Raw genomic sequence first — 25,337 nt, forward strand, 5'->3', positions numbered from 1 at the left:
ATAGACTAAACTATAGACTACACGATAGACCAGACTATAGTCTAGTCTATAGACTAGACTATAGAAAAGTCTATAGAAAAGACTATAGAATAGACTATAGACTAAACTGTAAGCCAGATTATAGAGTAGGCTATATACTATACTGTAGACTAGTTTATAGACTAGACTATGCTATAGATTAAAGTATAGACTAATTTCTAGTAATTTGAAAAGTTATTCATGTGTTAGTGACCTTTAATACGATGTAATAATCGCGGTCTGTAATATTACCAAACACATTACATAGACATTATTTCTTAGTAATAAATTATAAATAAACACAAATTATGAAGTCATTAGCGAAAATGTCTAAGCATGACTTGCTTAAACCATAACTACAAAAACTATTTTATAAATTAAATTTAATTTTATTTATAATTTACAAATTATACCACAAAGGAGAAGTGACGTAGTGATAAATTTGCTCTCTCTACCTTTGTCTTTGTGACTTTTTTTCTCAAGTGCTTGCTCTTAAATAGGTGAAGCAATATTGCCACATTAACTTCGATTAAATAAAAATTGCCACAAACATTCTATATAATTTACTTCTTTAATTTTTAATGATTACGTAATTATTGCTAATTTTAAAGATAAATATTCAAAAATAAACTGTTCCTAATTACAGCTGACCCTGCTCAAAGAATTAGTAATTTTACTTGCCGTCAAAGTAATAATAATTTAAATATGTATTTATATTATTTATTTGTTTTGTCTGTCCCTCAGTTGTAACACTAAATTTCAATGTTATTGACAATTTTTAAATGTCGACAAATATTGTATATGACACGCATTATTAAAATTATGACAACAATGTGTTAAATGTTATTCCCCAAATATGTCTCATACATATATTTGATGAAATAAATTTTTAAATTAAACCACAAGTGGCCATAAAAATATTTAATGCTAAGAAAGAGTCTTCAGACAAGAATAATGCGAAAAGCCTTGTTTTTTTTTTATTTTGATTTTACTCAACACATTAAAGGGTTAAATACATTATTATAGTGTCACAAATTAGTCAGATCAGATAATTATTTATGTAGTAGTTTCAAATAGAAATTGTAGATTCCTATATCTATCTATCTATCTATCTATCTATCTATCTATCTATCTATCTATCTATCTATCTATCTATCTATCTATCTATCTATCTATCTATCTATCTATCTATCTATCTATCTATCTATCTATCTATCTATCTATCTATCTATCTATCTATCTATCTATCTATCTATCTATCTTCTATCTATCTATCTATCTATATATATATCTATCTGTCTGTCTATCTATCTATTCACATTGATATGGTAACCTCTTCTCATTGTTTATATTTCAGCGTTAAGATGACAGACCATTTAATGTGCAAACTTTAAGATTTATTAAAACAAACTGAATTTTAGACTTTTTGTTAATCCCTTATAATTTCCATAAATAAAATTTAAAAGATTATTTTTAAATCTTAATCAACAGTTTCGACAAATCAAAAAGTAACCAGATTTTAAAGAAAAAGTGTTAAAACAGAGATTCCAAATAAAACAACAGATTACAAAACAAGTTAAATTAGTTTAATTGTATTATTTTTTTTATTTCAATTTACAGATAACTTGAGAACAAAACAAAATAAATTATAAACATATAAAATAAATTAAAAGCTGACAAGTGTCTTAAAACAGCAGAACATAATTCAAATCCAAAGAAAAAATAACAAATTAACACAGTATTTAATTTAAAAAATACAACAAAAGAAATCATTTAAATTATCTTGAAGATAACAAGAGAGGAACAAACAAAAAAGTAAACAAATGTCGTTCAAAAGAAGATAATAGACAAATATATTTTTTTTAACTAAATAAGTGTAAAAAATCATTTTTTCTGTGTTAAAGTGTAAAATAAACAACCCCTAAAACAGTAAAAAATTTAAGCAGCACAAAAAATCGCTTAAAAACCAAGTAGAAAAAAACGTTAAAAAAATAATAATTCCCCCGCCCAATAAACACATATCAATCGAAACCAATGGCCACAAATTGCGAATATATAGAGGAAAATTTAAAGCAACAGCAAAAATGTGGCATTTCCAATTCGGCCTCCATATCGAGTATGACACACGAGGAGAAACAGGATAGCACCGAGAAATCACCCAGTAAATCCTCATTTTCCGATACCTCCTCGGAAGTGGGCAGTACTAGTGGTGGTGGAGGAGGTGGTAGTGGGCAGAGTCCCAGTACTTTACAAAAATCTAAAAAATTACAAAATAATGGACATTTGCCCTTTGTACCCTCCATAGGGGATTGTGTTTTTGAACATGCTTTTGAAAAGTCTATGGATGATTTGGAACATGGTGGCAATGATGGTTATGAAACCGATTCGGAGACTTCATTGAATGGAGATCATGAAGAAGATCCGTTTAAGGAATTAACCAGCAGTAATAGTGAAAATTTAACCTGTTCTACCGGTTTAGGTTCGGGTCCTCTTAGAACCTTTCCCAAATCAAATTCTTTTGAATATCACAGCAGTAGTACCGATTCGGATGAAGATGCTGAGGATGGTATTATTCATGCGGCCATCAATATGTCTCCGAAATTCTGTAATTCTGATATATTTCAAATGCGTCCCTATCTCATGCCATTTATAGAGCGCAGACGTTTGTCTCAGTGTAAAGAGGAGGAGGATGAAGATGAGGCGGATAAATCCCCACAGCCCCAGGGGGATCAACCTCCTAAATTTGAAAAACCTATACCTGCTCCCCCACCACCGCCACCTGCTAAAAATAAAGCCTCAGCGGAGAAATTTAAAGATTTGGAGCGTTTAAGGCAACAATTTATGCATAAGATTGATAGTATCAATACCAGCAATGTGGATGATATTAAAACGGTGACTGTTACCCCGGAAATGTCTTCCCCACCGCCTCCTCCGCCCATACCTCCCACTATATTGCCACCAGCCTTAATAAATCTACTCGAATCGGCCAAATCCACTACATCCCTTAAAACGGCAACAACCACTGCTTCCTCTTTACAAACAACTCCTGTTAGTACCAACAATCAGCAACCACGTTCCCCTAGTCCCGAGACTCTTATTATCAAGGGAAAATTTACGGTAACCAAAGCCCAAGAAACTCCCGAACTACAACAGTTACGTAATGAAGCCGATAAACTTAAACATTTAGACTCCTCCACCAATGCCCACACCATTAGTTTTCCCAGTAGTTTTGGTGGCTATTCCTCCGTTCAGGGTCTATTCTCTCAACGTTACGGCAGTAATAAAAATACGCCAGTTACCCCCCATTTATCTAAGAAATTCTTTGATTCTTCTCTCGTCGAAATACGTACACCCACCGAAAGTACATCGTCGCTAAATAAATTAAATTTAGATGTGGCCTCTAAAACGGGGACTAACTGTGATAATAGTATTAATATCTCTGCCACTCAACCTGCAACAAGAACCACCTCAGGCACTGTGGTGGCTGGTAAGAAGACCGAACAACGTGAATATCCCCATTTGGATGATGTTTGGATAAAGAGATCTTCGGAATCGACACCAACATCGTCTATCACTTCGGTCACCAGCAGCACTTTACCAAAGAAACAGTACTATACCACAGATGAGAGTGCGGCAGAGAGTGGTCTTACAACGGCTGTTCAATCGGAAGATGTAAGTTTTTGTTTTTGTTATCATGATACTTTTTGCAATAAAGGTAAATTTCAAAGTTTTAATACCTTTCTTAAGATTGTGGATATCCCAATCTATAATCTTAATCAAAGTCTAGGGTTTCGTCTAACCTATATTCAGGAATATAGTGTAGTCTATAGTCAAGCATTAAGTGTAGGCTTTAGTCTACACTGGTCTGTAGTCCAAAGCCAGAACTATAGTCTAGTCTATAGTCCAGCCTAGTCCATAGTTTATTCTATAGTCTAGTCTATAGTCTATAGTCTAGTCTATAGTCTATAGTCTAGTCTATAGTCTAGTCTATAGTCTAGTCTATAGTCTAGTCTATAGTCTAGTCTATAGTCTAGTCTATAGTCTAGTCTATAGTCTAGTCTATAGTCTAGTCTATAGTCTAGTCTATAGTCTAGTCTATAGTCTAGTCTATAGTCTAGTCTATAGTCTAGTCTATAGTCTAGTCTATAGTCTAGTCTATAGTCTAGTCTATAGCCTAATATATAGTATAGTCTATAGTCTAGTCATCAATCTAGTTTATAGTGTAGTCTATAGTCTACTTTATCGTCTAGTCTACAGTCTAGAAATATACCGAATAGTTTTATTTTGCATTCTTTTAATAAAAGTAAATAAAACAGGTCAGCACTGATGAAAATGTTGAAATCTAGCGTTTTTCTTAACAAAATATTCAATTCAAAAAACTTACTGTTTAATTACAAAGTCATGGAAAACTTAACAAATTAAGACATATCATTCCATAAAATTGACACTTCAATAAAAATGCAAATTAACAAAAACAATAATAGAAAAATATTTTAATTTTATAATTAAGCAACAAAACAAAATACTTAAACAATCAATAATATGAAACACAATTGATTTTAAACATTTTTTTCCTAACATTTATTTCAAACAGACATTATAATACTTGAAAATTTTGTATTGAAAATAAAGAGAATATGAGAAAAGACTAAACAAAACAAATAATTAAAGACAATTAATCGTCAATTGAACTGAAATGAAATGAAATAATAAGGCAATGGATGAGACAAATATGATATGGTGATATGGCATATACAATCTCTTTATAAATGTATGTATGTATGTATATGTGTATATATGTATGTATAAAACAATAACAATAATATTACTCTATATACATATTGAATGCATTTTATATTAGACATTAAAGAAAAATAGTTTAGCAGAAAAAAATAAATATTAAACTTGTGTTTATGTATGTATATATGTAGTTGTATAGAAACATTTGTATAGTATTAATAATTTTTTTCTGTTTGTCATAGACTACCACACTCACCCATCTTAAGTGTAATTCTATACAATTATAGTTTTTATTCATATTATTACTATTACATTATAATGGATGGAGGGGGGAAAAGAAAGAATTTTTTATTACAGAAAAAAATATTTTATAAACGTTAAAAGGGTAATATTGTTGGTTGTGTACAGTAGTATGTCATCATCATCATATAAATGATAAAATCATTATATTAATGATCAGTTTATATAAACTTATCAAAATAACAAATATTCACAGCGTTTTATTAGTGAAAATGTTGCGCTGAATCATATTAGCAACATTAGTGTTGCAACCGCATAAAAGCAACAGAGAGCATGAAAGAGTGAGAGAGAGAGCAGTGTTGTTGTAACAGGTTGGCTGTAACTGGATATTCTTGATTGGGTTAGAAACTTTCTGTTGATACAACTGTTGCTGAGTTGACAATCTTTGACCGATTGAGAATCGGGCCGTTACGGAGCGGAGATTCAATTGTCGTGGTTACGAGAGAACAATGTTGTCAATACTCGTTTATATATGTTTGAAAAGGGGTTTTAAAGCATTTTATTTAGAATAGATTACTATTTAGACTTTTGAGAAAACCTCTGCAGTGAAAAAACTGCAGTATTCAATTTATACGAAAAGAAAAACTGTTACATTTTATTAAAGAATGAAGTGTTATATAGCAAAATCTGTAATACAAGGAATTTTCATTAATCAAAACTATAATACTGAATACCGCACTAGAAAAAAACTGATATACTTAACATTTTATACGAAAAAACTGTTATTAAACTGTTATTATAGAAACTGTTATACTGAACATTTTTATAGAACAAACTCTTATACTCAAAATTTTCTATAAAGAAAACTGTTATACACAATATTAGTTATAGAAAAAACTGTCATACTAAAATATTTCAAGGAAAAAACTTGTCATACCGAAACTTTTGTATATAAATAACTGTTATACTTAAATGTTTCTTTAGAAAAACCTATTATACTGAAATTTTCTATAGAAAAAACTGTTATACCTGAAAATTATCATTAAAATAAAACTGTTATATACAATTTTTTAATAGCAAATTAATAGAATGAAATTTGTCTATAGAAAAAAGTTTCTATAGAAAAGTGTTCTACTGAAATTATATAAAACTGTTATACTCAATAGGTTCTTTAGAAAAAAAAACTGTCATAGTGATAAGTTTTAAGAGAAAAAATAGAAAAAAAAATAATTTTCTTATAGGAAAGTCTAATATACTGAAAATTTTCTTTAAACAAACTGTTATACAAATTCTTTTTAAACAAAATTATAAATTTGTTTATGAAAAAACTATTATACTGAAATATTTCTATAGAAAAACTGTTATACTGTTAATTAACTAAAGAAAAAACCGTTCATTGTCTAAAGAAAAGTTATTGTTCTGTTAATATTTTAAAGAAAAACTCTTTTAACTAGGTTTATAAAAATCGACTTTCGAATAATCGAAAAAAGTCGAAATGTCGAAGTCGACTATTTTGTTCTAAAATAGATAATCGACTATCGTCTGTGAAAAAAGTCGAGTTTGTAAATAAAAGTCGAAAAAGGTCGAAAAATCGTAAAAAGTCGAAAACTCGAAAATAGTAAAAAAAGTCAATAATATTGTCGAAAATTTTAAAAAAGTGGAAAAAAGTCAAAAACTTTAAATTAGTCGGAAAAACTCGAAAAAAGTAAAAAATTGTCGAAAAAGGTCGAAATGTAGAAAAGTGGGATATATTCGAAAAGTCGACTATTTATAATATACTTAAAGTCGAAAAACCGGAAAAAAGCCGAAAACTCAAAAATAAAAGTCGAAAAAAGTCAAAAATAATTTCGAAAATTTTAAAAAAGTGGAAAAAAGTCAAAAACTTTAAATTAGTCGGAAAAACTCGAAAAAATTAAAAAAGTTGTCGAAAATGGTCGAAATGTCGAAGAGTCGGAAAAGTCCATAAGTCGGATATATTCGAAAAGTCGACTATTTACAATATACTTAAAGTCGAAAAGTCTAAAAGTCGACTTTTAATTAAATGCAAGAAGCCGAAAAATGCAAAAAGTCGAAAAGTCGACTTTTAACTAAATGTAAAAAGTCGCAACGTCGAAATTTCGTTTCAACTATAGAACCCTATTTTTGACCAGAAATTTCTATAGAAAAACCGTTCAACTTAAAATTTATTATTTTTTTGTGAAAAAAAACTGTTATACTGAAATATTTGTATAGAAAAACTGTTATACTGTTAATATTCTAAAGAAAAACTCTTTTAACTAGAAATTTCTATAGAAAAACTGTTTGATGGAAAATGTTCTATAGAAAAAAAATGTTTAAGTTTCTAAAGCAAAATTTTTCAATATTTCTTTTTAAAAATTCTTAAAAAAGCGTTTTTGCTATAATTTTTTTTTCAAAAGAAGTGTTACCAAAAGTTGTTATGAATGTAACTTTTTTTTTCTTTAAACTCTTTATAATATGTAATCCATATACAAATGACTTTTATACTTTAATAATAATGCACTTCAACACTATACAATTCTTACTCAATCATAAAATGTATAAATATATCTTATAAGTGTGTAGGAAAACGAAAACAGGGTGTGTGTCATTAAGAATTATAGAAAAAATATAAATAAAATGATGTAAAATATTATAATGAAATGTTCTCTTATTAAATACAAATAGATTTGTTTGTTTTGTTATTATAAAATTATCATATTGTGTAAGATTTTTACTATAATATTATGATAATAAGTTGTTATTAGAGGATTATGATAAAACTTTTTAAATATATTCATAGAAAGAATTAAAATAAATTTAAGAAGATTTTTTTATTAACAAAAAGATTTTTAATTTTAAATTTTTTTTAAAAATGCAGACTTTTGAAGAAAAATTAATAACTTTCTTACATTTATCTCGCTATTTGTTTTAAACCAGTTGGCAGCATATTTAAAAGATTTGGCAGCACTTTTTTGATATAAGCAAGCGTTGCCAATTAACAGTTTAAGGATACAGTGTTGCAAATTGTTTAAGATTTTAGTATTTGTTAAATTTATTATTAATTTCCTATAAAATTGCTTAATTTTTTGTGTAAATATTTTATTAGCTATAATAAAACAATAACAAACAAAAATCTAAAATAATTCCAATTAATACTTAATAATTTTGTTATAAATTACCACAAGATTAACAAACACTTAATATAAAATCAATTTATGATGATAAAATATTTGTCATAAAATATACAAACAAGTCTAAATAATACTATTAAAAACAAGTTTAGCAAAAATTGAAATAAAAAAAACGCTAATTTAAAATAAAACAAACCGATGATTGTCTGACTGATTTTTTACTTGCACTTTAATACGAATTCATAGAATTTGCAAAAAAAAAAAAAAAGAAACTGTGAATGAATAAATTTTAATTTATTTCGATTTCCTGTGAAGTTTAAAATGTTTTACAAATTTGATTTTTTTTCCTATAGAACTTGATAAAACTGATGAAACTTTATATGACGTATGCATTTGTAGAGTAGACAGACAGTTTTTTCAATAACAAAAAGATCACAATTTGTTTATTATTAATGTTTTAGAAAAAGATTTAATGATTTTCAGTTATTTTTATAGAAAAAATTTACAGTTAGGTGCAACAAAATAGCAAAACTTTAATTTTAATACATAATTTTTATAGTTTTATGACGCTTTTCTTTTAATTAGTATTTGGCACTAATGTTTTTTTTTTAAGAATACATTAGATGGGAACATTGATGACATAAAGTGAGAAAGAGAGAGAGACAAGGTGACAGTGCTGCCACTAAGTTTATAAAGCTACCTTGAGTTAAGCGACTTTAGCGTAAATAAACTATAGACTAAATTTTTTTTTAAGAATATATTGTATTATTTTTCGGAAAGAATTTTTAAAACTTGACATTTTCAAAGAAGAAACTGTTATATTCTAAATTTTCTCTAAAGAAAGAACTGTAATACTGATACTTTACCATAGAATGAAACTGTTATACTGAAAATTTTCTATTGAAAACCATTTATATTGAACATTTTATAACCAAAAAACTGTTATACTGAAAAAAAAATCTATAAAAAACTGTTAAACTGAAATTTTTTACAAGAAAAATATGTTATACTGAACATTTTTCTATAGAAAATCAATTATACTGAAAATTTTTCTATGGAAGAATAGTTATACTCAATTTTTTTTTAGAGAAAACTGTTATAATGAATTTTTTTTATGGAAAACTGTTATACTGATAAATTTTCTTAGAAAAACTGTTGTACTGAAATATATTTTTTTAAACACTGTTATACTGAAATATTTTTTTTACAGAAAAAGTGTTATACTAAAATATTTTCTATAGAAAAACTGTTATGCTCATATTTTGCTTTAGGTAAAAACTGTTATACTGATATATTTTCTTAGAAAAACTGTTGTACTGAAATATATTTTTTTAAACACTGTTATACTGAAATATTTTTTACAGAAAAAGTGTTATACTAAAATATTTTCTATAGAAAAACTGTTATGAAATATTTTCTATAGAAAAACTGTTATGCTCATATTTTGCTTTAGGAAAAAACTGTTATACTGAATAACTTTCTATAGAATAACAGTTATTCTGAAATACTTTCTATAGAAAAAAACTGTTATACTGAAATTTTTCTTAAAAAAAAACTGTTATACGAAAATATTTTCTATAGAAAAATTGTTATCCTGACACATTTTCTACAGAAAAATCTGTTACATTGAAATTTTTTTATAGAAAAAAGTCTTATACTGAAATATATTTCACATAAAAACTGTTATAATGAAATTTTTTCTATAGAAAAAATTTGTTATACTAAAAAGTTTTTCTATAAAAAACTTTTATAAAGATTTTTTAATGAAATAAACTTTTATACTAAAATATTTTCTATAAAAAATAGTTATACTCAAATATTTTCTATATAAAAACTGTTATACTGTATTTTTCTATATCAAAACTGTCATAATGGAAATGTTCATAGAAAAAACTTTTATATTGAAATATTTTCTATAGAAAAACTATTATAGTAAAATTTGTTCTATAAAAAACTGTTGTATCGAAATTTTTCTATAGAAAGACTGTTATACTGCAATTTTTCTATAAAAAAACTGTTATAGTGACACATTTTCTACAGACAAATCTGTTGCATTAAAATTGAAAAAACTGAAATTGAAAAAAAACATTGAAAAAACTGTTATACAGAGTATAACAGTTTAAAAAAACTGTCATACTGACACATTTTTTATAGAAAAATATGTTATATTGAAATTTTTCTATTGAAAAAGTTGTTATACTGACATTTTTCCCAAGAAAAACTATTATAAAATTTTCCAAAGAAACAGCTGTTGTTTTGAGATTTCTATTAAGAAAAAAGCATTTATATTAAAAAAATTTTATAAAAATTCTAGAATAAATCTTTAATATAGAAAAAAACTCTTATACTATTGTTTTTCATCAGTAACATTTGTTTCATTATAAAACTTTCTTAAATGGAAAAAATTTTTGTTCTACAGCACTAAATCAATTCTACTTTATTTTGCATAACTATGGCAACACCTTTGTAAATAGTAAACTGCTGAAACAATGCTGCCATATTGTTTCATAATCTCAAATCGTTTATTTTGATGTTATTACTTAACAAGTCTGGAAATAATATGTCGCATTTTTATTGAAAATCTATTGTTATTAGTTTTCATAATGTTTTAAGTTTTTATTTTCAGTGTATTGTTTTCTCACGCTTAATTAAAAGTTTTATTTTCATTTAAATTACAAACAAACATCTCAGAAAGATATGATCTTAGAAAATAAAAAAAATCGAATTAAAAAAACAGAACTAAGGCAACACTTAAACAATGTCTAGAAAAAGAGCTGCCATATTTGAACACCTTACGCTTAACAGTGATGTCAACTATGGAATCAATAAAAAGTTTGATTTTTTGAAGATTCAATATTTATTTATTATAGTTATTTTTAAAAAAGTCTTAACACTTTCCATTCTCATATTTATTTCACATTTTACACATGTATGACACAATTAATACTTGAAAAATATAACAACAACAACCTAGTGAATGTCATATATAATTACAATGACAACAATAAGATATGGGAGAAGAAAAGAAAATTAAAGTCATATTCACGATTACTGTACTTTAATCATATATATATTTTTTAAATGTGAATTTTAGAGAGACGTTAGGGGAAACTATAAATGACAATGATGACGATAAAAATCACGTATTGTTAAGAAAATAATATATAACAAATAGTGTGTGTTTTTTTAATTTTTCCTAGACACGTGTCAATTGTAGGGAACAAATTGTTATAATATAGTTTATTAGTTTTAAGTTTTTGTTTTTTATTAATCTACTTTTATTAATTAAAACAATATATAAAATAAGAAAATATTTAACTATTAGAGGTAGTATAACGGAGATTTATTTGGCATATAAATTAGGGTGAATTTTTTGAGGTTAATTAAAGGGGCTCTGTTGATTTAACTGTTGGTATTGAAGGCAGCAGTTTCAATATATTTTCAAGAAGCAGAATTAAGGCAAAATCAGAATGCCCTGCTGATGGAAGTCTAAAAATCTTGAAAGACTATTTTGCATATACAAAATGTTGCTAGAAAGTACCGAATTATTACTTGCCATAAACACTGAATCCGTTACAATAACCCGAAGTATAAGAGATCGCAGTAGATGCTTGACCAAGTAGCCGAATTGATTTCAAAGCGTTTAGCCGCCGGTAGTATTTTTCAAGCCGCGCCGCCGCCGTCTTCTTTCGGCTCAAAAGCTAAGCCGGCTTAAACGTAGCCGCTGATAAAGATTGGAATCACAAATGTATTTCGGAAAATAAATTCACCAATTTGAACAGAGTTGCCACTATTTTAAATTGCAAATTGAAAAGTGTTGCCACACAATATTGTGCTAATATTAAAATTGTGAAAACTACTATAAATGTTCATTTTTCTGTAGAAAAAACTTATATAGAGACATGTTTCTATATAACAGACTATTATACAGAGATTTTTCAATATAATAAACGCTTGTAAGGTTAATTTTTGAAGAAAAGGTTAAATTGAGCCAAAAATTTAGCCGCCGCCGATATTTTCTATAATAAGCCGCCGCCGATCATTTTGTATCAGCTTGTATCTCTGATAGAGACAGGTTTCTATATAACAGAGATTTTTCAATATAATAAACGCTTATAAGGTCAATTTCTGAAGAAAAGTTTAAATTGAGCCAAAAATGTAGCCGCCGCCGATATATTCTATAATAAGCCGCCGCCACCGATCATTTTACATCGGCTTGTATCTCTGCTTGTAACTTTCAGCATACAAATACATTGCTTTTACTTTTTTGACAGACGAATAGAATGCCTGAAAGCGTAGAACACGTGGTGTGCACTTCCAGCTTTATACTTTATCTCACACGGCGATTTTAACCTTTATCAACGGCTATTTTTTAACAAGTCTAAGCATTTAAGCCGAAATAAATCGGCGTCGAGGCGTCCTGTAAAATATTACCGGCGGCCAACCGACGGCGATTTGATTTCCGGTAGAAAGGCAGATTTGAGATTAGAAAACAAAATGTTTAACTAGTTTAAAATATTAACGTTTGAAAAAGTGTTGCCAATGTTACGTTTAATTAAAAAGAAGTTGAATATTAATTTAAGAGTTTTTAATGCAATTCGTGTTTAAATTTAATCTATTTTTAGTTTTCTTTAAACTTTGTTTTTCTTTTTACTTATTAAATAGTTTTGATTTAACTATCGTCATGCTTGTAAATTAATTTAATAATAAATGCAAGTTGAGAAAAATATTTATATATCGGATTAAGTTACTAATAGTGTTAATAATTAGCAAACACATGTTTATTATTATCTCGAACTTTTACTAATATTTTGCACATTTATAGCAAAATGTTTTATAACAAAGATTTTGTTTGTCTGTTAAGCGGTGGGAGAGGGAGAGAGAGAGGACAGCAAAAAGTAATAATTGATGTTAATGGTTGTTTATTAAGAGTTTTTTTATAAACTAATTATAATTACTAAATTTAGAATAAATTTTAGGATTCAAATTTAAAATTCTAAATAAAAAAACAAACAAAATATTAAATTTTTTAGGAAATTTTAATAAAATCAAGTTTTTTTCAAGTAAATTTCTTTTCACTAACTGTCACATTAAGTTGGCATCTTTGTTTTAAAAAAAGTGGCAACACTTTGTTAAGCCTTAAAACGGTGTTGTCAAGCACTTTAAAGCTTAAATTAAAAATTCTTTTATTTTTTCTAATAAAAATTCTTAAAAAAAAAATTTTATTTATAAAATAAGAATAAAATCTTGATATTTTTTAACTCAATTTATTATATGTTTGTTTTTTTTTAACAAATTTTGTTATTATTTGTAAATAATTTTATTACTTTCTTTAATTATTTAAATAAAACCAGTTTTTAATTAACTGCGGTAAATGCAATAAGAACTGTAAATTATTTTTAACCTTTTTTGCTTAATTTACATTTAAAAAGATAAAACCACTTTTATTTACAATTTTTATAACAAATCTACGGTTTATTTAAATAAAATTTATATTTTTTTTAAAGTAAATGTTGCTAAGTGTTTAAAATTCTATATAATTATAAAAATCCATTTGTGTTTGGGTGTTATAAAACGTTTTAAATGCAATTTCAAAGCAATTATTTTAATTTTCTAATAAACAAAATAAATAACATTGCAAATTTACCTTCTTTTTCTAAGAAATAAATAAATTTTAAAGCATAAAGTGAAAAAAAAAACGAAAAATAATTTTTAGTAATTAAATAATTTTAAATAAATTCCTAGAAATTTAAAACAATTTTTGCAATAAAACAAAAAAAAATATTTGTTTTTTTTCTATTGAAAATAACAAGAATTTGCTATACCTGCCAAATGGCTGAAATCGGCGGTAGGCTGGCCGCCGGTAATACTCTGCAAGCAGCGCTGCCGTCTAATTCTTTCGGCTCAAAACCTTAAGCCGTCTTAACGTTAATCTTAAGGATTATTATACAAAGATTTTTCAATATAACAAACGCCGCCAATATTTTCTATAATAAGCGGCTACCGCCAATAGCGCCGATGACAAAAATCTATTGCGCCGCCGATCATTTTGTATAGAATTGTTTTACTGACTGAGAGATTCTTGAATGGAGTTACCACATTTTAATGACAAATTGAAAAGAGTTGCCAAACCATATGGTGCTAATATTCAAATAGTAAAAAGTTGTTATTAATTAACTTTTTTATATAAAAAAACTGAAATAATGACCATTTTCTGTAGAATAACAGAATATTTTTCAGTATAACAAATGCTTATACGGTTAATTTCTGAAGAAGTTAAATTGAGCCGACAATTTAACAGACGTCGATATTTTCTACAAAAAGCCGCCGGCGCTGATCATTTTGCATTGAATCGTTATTTGAATTTCAAACTCTTAAAATAACATTAAATTTTATCTACCTCAAACACAATAATGGTAACACTTATACTGAGCTGTCACCACTGTCCCTTTGTGTTTTTTACACGCAGATTGCAATTTTTGTACATGGATATACCGGTCCATGTACAAGCACTTTGCTCAAGTACTCGAGCTACCTAATCTCTTGCCACAGTAGTGACGTTGGGGAAAGACAGGTGTCATGAGAAAGCTCAGTCTAACCCTGACATAATTTCCTTCAACCACAATACTATGGCTCTGTTGTTTCGGCAACAGCACCTAGAAGGGACAAATTGGTAGTCCGAAACACGGATCATATTAATTGACAAGACTTTATTTCAGTAGCCACAGGGACCCACTGTGATAAGTTGAGAATATACTCAACCTTGTAGTAATATATCAAAGAGAGGGAAGTGCCTTACACCATCCTTCCACTCTGCCACTACATACCTCAAATCCATCAGTTACTCCATTCTCTCTATAAAATGGAAGTAGATGTCGGGAAACATCAGAAAACTCCACCTTGTATACCCAATCTTTTTATTATTACCTCAAATCCATTATTTTATTAATCCACAGTCATGCTCTATAATTCGTACTGCTCCAGCATCTAGGAACGATAACAGAAATGTCATGAAAATCATATTCAATGTTTATCAGTCTTTTAACCAAGCAACCCTCTTCCCGCGATTTGGGTTTTAACCACAGCCATTACGTGGATCCCGAAAGAACCTCAACCAACTGATCAGTCAGGACATAGTCCTGCGGGCAAATGGTCACCAGTAGTACCAGATTATGTGGTGATCTAGTTCGACCTGTTTTCAATTTATGCAAGAACTAGACCAGGCAGTAAATTGTCAACATCAATTTATAGTCCCGAAAGACCACAGGTTTTGGTAGCACCTATCTACCCCCGGATTGCAATACATCATAATGTGACACTTATCAGGATTCATGCCCGGGGTGGCACAAGCCGAGACGGTAGCAAGCTGGCCGCCGCTAATATTTTACAAGCGACTATGCCGCCGAATTCTTTCGGCTCAAAAACTAAGTCAACTTATACTTAGCCGCTGACAAAGATTGGAATCGCACATGTATTTCAGAAAATAATTTAACCAACTTGCACGGAGTTGACACTATATTAAAATCTTATGGCAAATTGAAAAGAGTTGTCACACAATATTGTTCCAAAAAAAATTGTGAAAATACTATAATTATGTTCATTTTCTGCAAAAAAATTGATATAGAGACAGGTTTTTATATAACAGACTATTATACAAATATTTTTCAATATAATAAACGCTTATAGGTAATTTTCTGAAGAAAAAGTTAAATTGAGCTGATAGTCCAGTCGCCGCCGATATTTTCTATACGCCGCCGCCTCCTCCGTTAATCATTTGGCATCGGCTTGTATCTCTGCTGCCCAGTGTTGCATTAGAGAAATCATATACAAATATTAAATCGAATGTTAATTAGTTTTAATATAAAATATTTAAACAAAATGTTAAAAATTAATAAAAAATCCAACATTTTTTATACTTTTTAGGGTAATTTAAAAAAATTGTTAAAAAATATTTATTTAGAATAATTTCGTAAAAGTTTTTTTTGGTTTCTTTTTTATTTTTTTTTTATTATTTAAGCAATTAAAGTGTCAATTGTATTTGCAAATATATTTACGGATAGGTGCTATAAGATATTTAATAGACCATGTTTAACTTCTACATATTTATTTCTATTGTCGTCTTCTCTAATTGTTTGTTAAAATAGTTTGTGTGCAAAAAAAGAAACAAGTAATTATTTATTTGTTAAGGTGTAGTATTATATATATCGTTGTTATATTTTACATTTAATTTGTCTACTATTTACTTAAATAATTATGGAATATAGAGCAGGTGTGAATTATATGAATTTTTTATCAATGTTTTACGCAAAAGTTTTACTTTTTTTTCAATAAATTAAATAAATGTCAAATAACATTTAATAGAGTAAATTGCAATAATTGTTTATATTTTTTTCTTATTCATAAGAACTAAATTTAGCATTGAATGTTTTTTTTTTTATAAAAGGAAACAATAAAATTGTTAATGAAATTATATCGATATATAAATAACTAGATATCACATGACCTTTAACCTTTAATTATAGGGTCAAGTTTAAAATGAAATCATAATCATAAAAGTACAAAAGATTAGGATTTTTAATAAAAACTAAAGAAATGTTTTGACTTTTTTAACTTTCTTAACTTTGACCTTTAATTAAAATTGTAACCCTGTAATTTTGGTCCTTCTAACATAAATATTTGTTTATACTTTTAATTGTTGATAAAAAATTCTGTTTAATATAAAATGACTCATGGTCAATAGCTTTACTTTAGCCTTATAATTGCTGAGAATATTTGCACTTTCTTAACAATTTGAAAAAGTTCTCAAAATACCTTTAATAAATGGAAAGAAAAAACTTTTCTAGTTTGAAAAGAAAAAAAAAAGAAGAAATTCAAAAAATATCTAAAAAAAACAAATGGCAAATGTTTTTTGGTAAAACACTGAGAAAAATTACCGATTTAACAAAAAATATTAAACATTTTTATTGTTTAAATGCTTAGAATAAAACTTTGTGAATAAAATTAAAAGTATTTAATAAAATTTACAAATTTTCTTATCCTAATTTTAAAGGAAATTTAATGTTAAAATGTTAAATCAGAGTTTCAGTATATTGTGTCATATGGCAGACAGAGATATAAGCCGAGACGGCTCACATCGCCGGCGGTTGGCCGATATTTTGCAAGCAGCGCCGCCGTCGACTTTTTTCGAGAGAAAGATTGGAATCGCACATGTATTTTAAAAAATATTTTAAGGAACTTAAACTGAGTTGCCACTATTTTAAATTCTTATGGCAAATTGAAAAGAGTTGCCACACAATATTTTGCTAATATTACAATGGTTAAAACTACTATAATAATATCCATTTGCTGGAGAAAAAAACTTATATAGAGACTGGTTTCTATATAACAGACTATTATACAGAGATTTTTCAATATAATGAACGATTTCTGAAGCAAAAGTTCAATTTATATAATAACCTGTCGACGCCGACGGAAAATGGTTGTGACGTTGCCGCCGCAGATAATTTTGTATCGGCTTGTATCTCTGCTCTATTAAGACAGAGTAGCATTTGCATAAATGTTGCCAATGTTGGGTTTAGGAAATGTTAAATAACTTGAGGTAACTGTAAATTTCAGAGTTTTTTTAAGTTTTATTTTTATCACAGTGTAATTTTTTCTCTAAATCTTTTTCACCCTCTCTCTCTCTGACCTAATGAAGCATATCAATTTAAAGTGTAATTTTTACTTAAATAAACTATAAAAAATTTAAAATAAAAAAAGGTGGGGAACAAACTACAGGCTGACGTTCTCGTTAAAGATAGACAAAGTGCAAGGTTTAACGTTTTGGAAAAAATTAAAAAAAAAAACAATAAAACGGCATTTATAGATATACTATATACATATGTATATAAAAACGCATAAAAAATAATAAAACAAACAAAAAACTGCAGCAAACAGTTAGCTAAAGAAGTTTTCCAACAGGTTTTTTAGCCCTAAAAGTTTAGATGGACAGCTTCTTATTTCACTTTAAAATCTGGCAACCTTTAGTAAAGTGTTGTCCATTTAGTGGATTAATAAATGAAGAGAAAGATTTTTTTTTTTTTAATTTTAATAAAATTTCTGGTTCTAATACCCTCGAAGATGAATTTCTTTTGATTGGATACTTTTTTGATGCAGTGTCAGTAATATGCAATGCTTTCAAGAGTTAAAAGGTGAATTATATTAAATCGTTTAAGTGTTTTGTAACAAATTATAAAATTCTTAAAAAAAATTAAAAATATTAAAAAAAAATTGAACTTATTACTTAAATACAAGTTCAGATTAAAGACTAAAGAAAATATCTGTATTCAAGTCTATAGAGAGATCTAAAGACCAGACTATAGATTGATCTACTGTCAAGATAGATAGATATTTCAGATAGATTGGTTTATAGTCAAACTATAGATTGATCTGTAGTCGGATTATAGACTTATCCATAGTCCAAACCATAGACTGATCTATGATCCAACCTATAAACTGATCTATACTCAGACTATAGACTGACCTATAATTCATGCTATAGACAGATCTATAGTCCAAACTATTGACTGATATATGACCCAAACTATAGACTGTTAAATACTCAACAATATAGACTGATCTAAAGTCCATTCTATAGACTGATCTATAGTCACACTACAGACTGATCTATAGTCCAGACTATAGACTACAATCAAGACTACACACTGATAGTGAAGAAAGTCAGATTAATAGTCCAAACTATAGACTGATCTGAGTCAGACTATAGACTGATGTGAGTTAGACTATAGACTGATGTGAGTTAGACTATTGATTTATCTATAGTCCAAACTATAGACTGATCTATGATCCAAACTATAAACTGATCTATAGTCAGACTATAGACTGACCTATAATTCAGGCTATAGACAGATCTATAGTATAAATTATAGACAGATCTATGACCCAAACTATAGACTGTTAAATACTCAACAATATAGACTGATCTCTAGCCATACTATAGAATGATCTATAGTCAATTCTATAAACTGATCTATAGTCCAGATTATAGACTGATCTATAGTCCAGAATGCAGTTTGATTTATAGTCCAGACTACAGATTGATGTATAGTCCAGACTACAGATTGATGTATAGTCCAGACTACAGATTGATCTATAGTCCAGACTCTGATCTATAGTGCACACTATATATCGATTTATTGTCCAGACTATAGACTGATCTATAGTCCAAACTGCAGATTGATATATTGTCCAGAATACAGATTGATCTATAGTCCAGACACTGATATATAGTTTACACTATAGATTGATCTATAGTCCAAACATAGAGTGATCTATAGGCCAAACTGTAGACTGATCTATAGACTATAAACTGACCTAAAGTTCAAGATTCTATAGACTATAAACTGACCTAAAGTTCAGACTATAGATTGATCTATAGTACAGATTATAGACTGTTCCATAGTCCATATAAGAGACTAATGTATAGTCCAGACTGATCTATAGTCTAGACTCTAAACTGATCTATAACACAGACTGTACACACCATACTTTAAATTAATCTATTGTCTACACTATAGACTGATATATAGTTCAGACATATCAAATAGTTCCTACTATACTGATCAATAGTCCAAACTAGAGATTAATTTACATGTCAGACTTTAAACTGATCTCTTGGCCAGACTATAGACTGATCTACAGCCAGACTTTAAACTAATCTATAGTCCAGCCCTTAGACTGATATATCGTCCAGACTATAGAGTGTTATATAGTCTGCTTTTACCCAACTTGTAAAAAATCTTAAAAACAATTGCATTTAATAATTGCTAGTAGAAGAATAAGAAAAAAACTAAAGGTAATAATATTAATAATTACACATTTTTTCAAGTTCTCAAATACGATTTTCCCTTTTATATAGAAACATAAAAACAATAAAGATTATTTTCTAAAAAAATGACAATGGGAAAAACTATTAGAAAAAAATCAAAACGATTTGTTTTTGACTGCAAAAGTTCGCACGTATAAAATTGTAAATGAATAAAAATTTTAAAACAATCATACACTTTTTTTATTGCAACATTATTTTTCAGTTGTTAATAGAAATTCAAACAAAACGGTTGCTAAATTAAAAAAAAATCTCCAAATTATATTGAAAATTTAAAGAAAGCATATTGGCTAATTTAAACGATATCTCTATATTTCGTTTTGTTTTAAAATTTTATTCTAATTACAAAAATTTACAAATTTCCCACAAAAAGATGCAAATAAATCGCAATAGACTTTTATTGGTATCGGGTGGGGTTTTTGTTTTTGCCATTATGAATGGTTGGTTAATATTTCCGAAAATTTTAAAATTCGTTTTAAAAAAACAAGTTAATCTGAAACCCGGTTCGGATATACGTGAATTATGGGAAAATACGCCATTTCCATTGCATTTTTATTTTTATGTTTTCAATATCACCAATCCGGATGAGTTTTTAAATGGAGCTAAACCGAATTTACAAGAAATCGGTCCATTTGTATTTGAGTAGGTTTTACGAAAAGAAAAAAAAATTATATCGAAAAATTTTGAAATTTCGTTTTGTTTTTTCAAGTGAATGGAAATCAAAATTTGATTTAGAAGATGATGATGAAGAGGATACTGTAACATATCATATGCGTAATACTTTTATATTTAATGCTAAAGCTTCGGCTCCTTTAACGGGAGAAGAGGTGATAACTATGGTTCATCCATTAATAGCGGTAAGTGAGGCAAAAGACAACAAAAAGAAAATCTTGACAATTAGATTTTTTCATAAATATAAAGACAATAGAATAAACTATAGTTAAGACTATAGTCTATAATATAGACTCATCTATAGTCCAGACTATAGACTTAACTATATTTGAGGCTGTGGAGTAATTTTTCATCAAGAAACTAGATTAATGTATAGTCCACATAGTAGACCAACCTATTGGCCAGACTTTAAATCTGTAGTTCAGATTATAGACAAATCTATAGCCCAGACTTTGGAGCAATATATAGTCGAGACCAATCTATACTTCAGAGTAGCGACTGTTCTATAGTCAACAGTCAATTGAGAGATTGGTCTATAGTCCAGACCATAAACTAGTATATAGTCTAGACTGTAGACTAAAAGATAGGCTCGACATTAGACTAATATATAGTCAAATCTATAGGCTTATTAATTGTCCAGATGGTGCACTAATATATAGTTCAGATTGCAGACTAGTAGTCCAGACTAATAGTCTAGACTTTAGACAAATTGATAGTTCAAACTATAAACTGATTGACAGTCCAAACTGTAGACTAATTCATAGTACAGAGTAGACTACTATATAGTCCAGATTGTAGACTAAAAGTCTAGACGGTAGACTAGCTTATAGTCAATAATATATAATCCAAATTGTAGACTAAAAGTCCAGACTGTAGAGAAATCTATAGACCACACTATACACTAATTATCTATAGTCCAGACTATAGACACATCTATAGTCCAGACTATAGACACATCTATAGTCCAGACTATAGACACATCTATAGTCCTGACTATAGACACATCTATAGTCCAGACTATAGACACATCTATAGTCCAGACTATAGACACATCTATAGTCCAGACTATAGACACATCTATAGTCCAGACTATAGACACATCTATAGTCCAGACTATAAACACATCTATAGTCCAGACTATAAACACATCTATAGTCCAGACTATAAACACATCTATAGTCCAGACTATAGACACATCTATAGTCCAGACTATAGACACATCTATAGCCCAGACTATAGACACATCTATAGTCTAGACTATAGACACATCTATAGTCCAGACTATAGACACATCTATAGTCCAGACTATAGACACATCTATAGTCCAGACTATGGACACATCTATAGTCCAGACTAAAGACACATATATATAGACACATCTATAGTTAAGATTATTGAGATATCTATAGTCCAGACACATCTAAAGTCCACATTATTGACACATCTCTAGTCCAAGCAATGGATTAAACTACAGTCCGGTAGATTGATAAGTTTCAATGATTTATAGTCCAGACCCTAGACGTAGTCCATAGTAAAGACTTGAAAAATCCTTTGACAAAACTTCAAAGAAAAACATTATGTGAAAAATCCAAAAAAAAATTCAAAATTTGTTTGCTTAAAAAGAAAATAAAACAATTTTCCCTAAACGTTTGAGAATTTCTAATAAAGTAAAAAGCAATTGCCTTAAAATGACTTTATTGTTAAGTCTAAACTATTGCAGCAAAATCACTAAATAATTTCATTATTTATTTGCCACCACCCACCCACAATCAGTAATTTCTAATAATTTTCTTTATTTTTCTTTTAACAGCCCATTGCTGTCGTGGTATTACGTGAAAAGGCCGCCATGATGGAATTAATTGTCAAAGCTATTGAGATAGTATTTCGTGGTCATAAAGGTGTGCTTACAGCCCCTTTTATGGATATATTCTTTCGTGGTTTTTATGTTGACTGTTCATCGGAGGAATTTGCTTCGAAAGCTTTATGTACGGCCTTCTATACGGGTGATGTTAAGCAGGCTCAGCAGGTTAATGATACACATTTTCTATTCTCATTTATGCAGGCGGTGAGTGGACTGTTTCCTTAAATAAAATTTAAATTATTATATATCTTTTTTTCCTACTGAAAATAGGCCAATAATTCAGATGCTGGCAAATTTACCGCCTGTCGGGGGGTTAAAAATGTTCACAAAATGGGTAAAATTATATTATTTCAAGATGAGCCCGAGCTGGATGTTTGGGCTGGTGATGCCTGCAATCAATTGATCGGCACCGATTCTACAGTCTTTCCTCCTTTTCTACACAAAGATGAGGGCTTATGGGCTTTTACACCTGATCTATGCAGATCTCTAGGAGCTCATTATGTGCGTAAAAGTTCATATTCTGGTTTGCCAGCAAGTTTTTTCTCTTTGGATTTTGGAGATTTAAAGGTAAGTGAATTAAGAACAAGAACTTCTAAATTACCCATTTATTTTCAAGAACACTCCTGAATTACATTGTTTTTGTGATGATCCCGATGATCCGGAGAGCTGTCCGCCCAAGGGTACCATGAGTTTACAGGCTTGTAATGGTGCTCCCATATTAGCCTCTTTGCCTCATTTTTACAATGCAGATCCAAAATTACAGGAAGGTGTTAATGGTTTAAATCCCAATGAACATGATCATGCTATTTATATAGATTTTGAATTGGTATGTTGAGACCCTAATCTATGAAAATCCATAATTTAATTAATAAAACACTACAACAGATGTCTGGTACACCTTTAAGAGCTGCCAAACGTTTGCAGTTTAGTTTAGATCTGGAGCCAGTAGAGGCTATAGAACAGGTTAGCAAAGTACCAAGGGTAGTTTTACCCATGTTTTGGGTAGAAGAGGGTGCGGCCTTAAACAAAACCTATGTCAATATGCTGAAATATACTTTATTTTTGTAAGTGGCGGCTTAAATTAAAGCAAATTTTCGATTAATTTAATATCTTCCTTTGAAAAGGGGTCTACGCTTTAATGTTGGCTTACGCTGGACTTTAATAACTTTATCATTGCTGGGCCTAATGGGTGGTGGTTATCTGTATATGAAAAAAACTGATAGTTTGGATATAACCATACCGAATAAGGATAATAAAGTGTCTAATGTTAAACCGGTTTCAGCCACAACAGCGCCGGTAGAAATGAAACCGCCGCCACATTCACTGGCAAACGCCGATTTGACAAATCAAAAAGTTGAAAAATTTTAAAGTTTAAAACTTGTTGTTGAGACACAAACTTAAAAAGCATAAATAAAGTTCAACACTATTTATATAAGATACAAACTTTTGCAACACTAATGTAAACACTAAAAATTGACATTTCAAACAAAGCACATTGGCAACACTAAAGCAAACCATATTCAAGTGCTGCCACATTGTTTAATAGTCTTAAAAGCAATTCTATTTGTTGTATCTTATAAAACAAATCAATAAAACCTAAAATTTTCATAAAAATAAAGAAAATTATTAAAAAACAAAATAATTTTTTAAAGTTTTTATTTAGATTTTATAAAAATTTAAATTTTCTTCAAAAAAATTTTCAATTCATTAAAACGTTTAAAGATATCAAATAAAAATTGTCTAAAATTGTCTTAATAATATATGTTGTTGTAAAATTCTTTAAATTAAAGGATTTTATTTTGCTTTTTTTTAAATCTATCTATACTTTTCAAAAAATACTTCTCAATAAATTTGTTTAATTTTTGCTTTCTATATGGTCTCTTTAAGATAAGACATAAAAACATAAATTTTTTGATAAATAATTATAACATAATCATAATTTGATTGATTAGAAGAAAAAGTAAACAACTTTTAAATAAAATTAACCCTTTAAGTCTACTATCTCAAGAAAACGCAATTATTTATAAATATATGAAACAGTCTATGTATATAATCCAGAGTATAGAACATTTAAAAGTTTGAACTATAAAACATTCTATAGTCTGGACAATAGAACATTCTATAGTTTGGACTAAAGAACATTCTTTAGTCTGGACTATAGAACATTCTATAGTCTGGACTATAGAACACTCTATAGTCTGGACTTTTGAACACTATATAGTCTGGACTATAGAACACTCTATAGTATGGACTACAGAACACTCTATAGTTTGGACTATAGAACACTCTATAGTTTGGACTATAGAACACTTTATAGTCTGGACTGTAGAAAACTCTATAGCCTGGACTGTAGAACATACTATAGTCTGGTTAATCGGACATTCTTTAGTATGGACTATAGAACATTCCCTATTATGGATTGTATAATAGTCTATATTCTGGATTGTAGAACAGTGTATATTCTGGATTGTGGAAAAATTTTTAATCTGGACTGTAAATCATTAGGCAGGATACTCTAAAGAATAGTCTGTAGTTTACACTGTAAAACATTTTATAGTCTGGACTTAAGAGCAAACCATTGTCCGTGCTATAGGACAGTCTATAGTCTATATATATATATATATATATCTATCTATCTATCTATCTATCTATCTATCTATCTATCTATCTATCTATCTATCTATCTATCTATCTATCTATCTATCTATCTATCTACCTATCTATCTACCTATCTATCTACCTATCTATCTATCTATCTATCTATCTATCTATCTATCTATCTATCTATCTA

At 28.5% G+C, this 25,337-nt stretch overlaps 2 protein-coding genes across 2 annotated transcripts; both read left to right on the top strand.

Moving 5' to 3' along the window:
• The first annotated feature begins 1,639 nt into the window (after window positions 1-1,639).
• LOC124419294 (cell wall protein RBR3-like) lies at window positions 1,640-14,055 on the top strand. The gene is made up of 2 exons (XM_046947979.1): window positions 1,640-3,922; window positions 13,943-14,055. Exons 1-2 carry the CDS (start codon window positions 2,053-2,055, stop codon window positions 14,053-14,055), a joined length of 1,983 nt encoding a protein of 660 aa, XP_046803935.1. The 5' UTR covers window positions 1,640-2,052.
• A 6,257-nt stretch (window positions 14,056-20,312) lies between these two features.
• Window positions 20,313-24,162, top strand: LOC111678009 (sensory neuron membrane protein 1). The gene is made up of 7 exons (XM_023439235.2): window positions 20,313-20,655; window positions 20,723-20,870; window positions 22,496-22,750; window positions 22,817-23,113; window positions 23,163-23,372; window positions 23,432-23,610; window positions 23,671-24,162. Exons 1-7 carry the CDS (start codon window positions 20,387-20,389, stop codon window positions 23,912-23,914), a joined length of 1,602 nt encoding a protein of 533 aa, XP_023295003.2. The 5' UTR covers window positions 20,313-20,386; the 3' UTR covers window positions 23,915-24,162.
• The last annotated feature ends 1,175 nt before the right edge of the window (window positions 24,163-25,337 follow it).

This window comes from Lucilia cuprina, chromosome 4, assembly GCF_022045245.1.
Source record: "Lucilia cuprina isolate Lc7/37 chromosome 4, ASM2204524v1, whole genome shotgun sequence".
Classification (NCBI taxonomy): domain Eukaryota; kingdom Metazoa; phylum Arthropoda; class Insecta; order Diptera; family Calliphoridae; genus Lucilia; species Lucilia cuprina.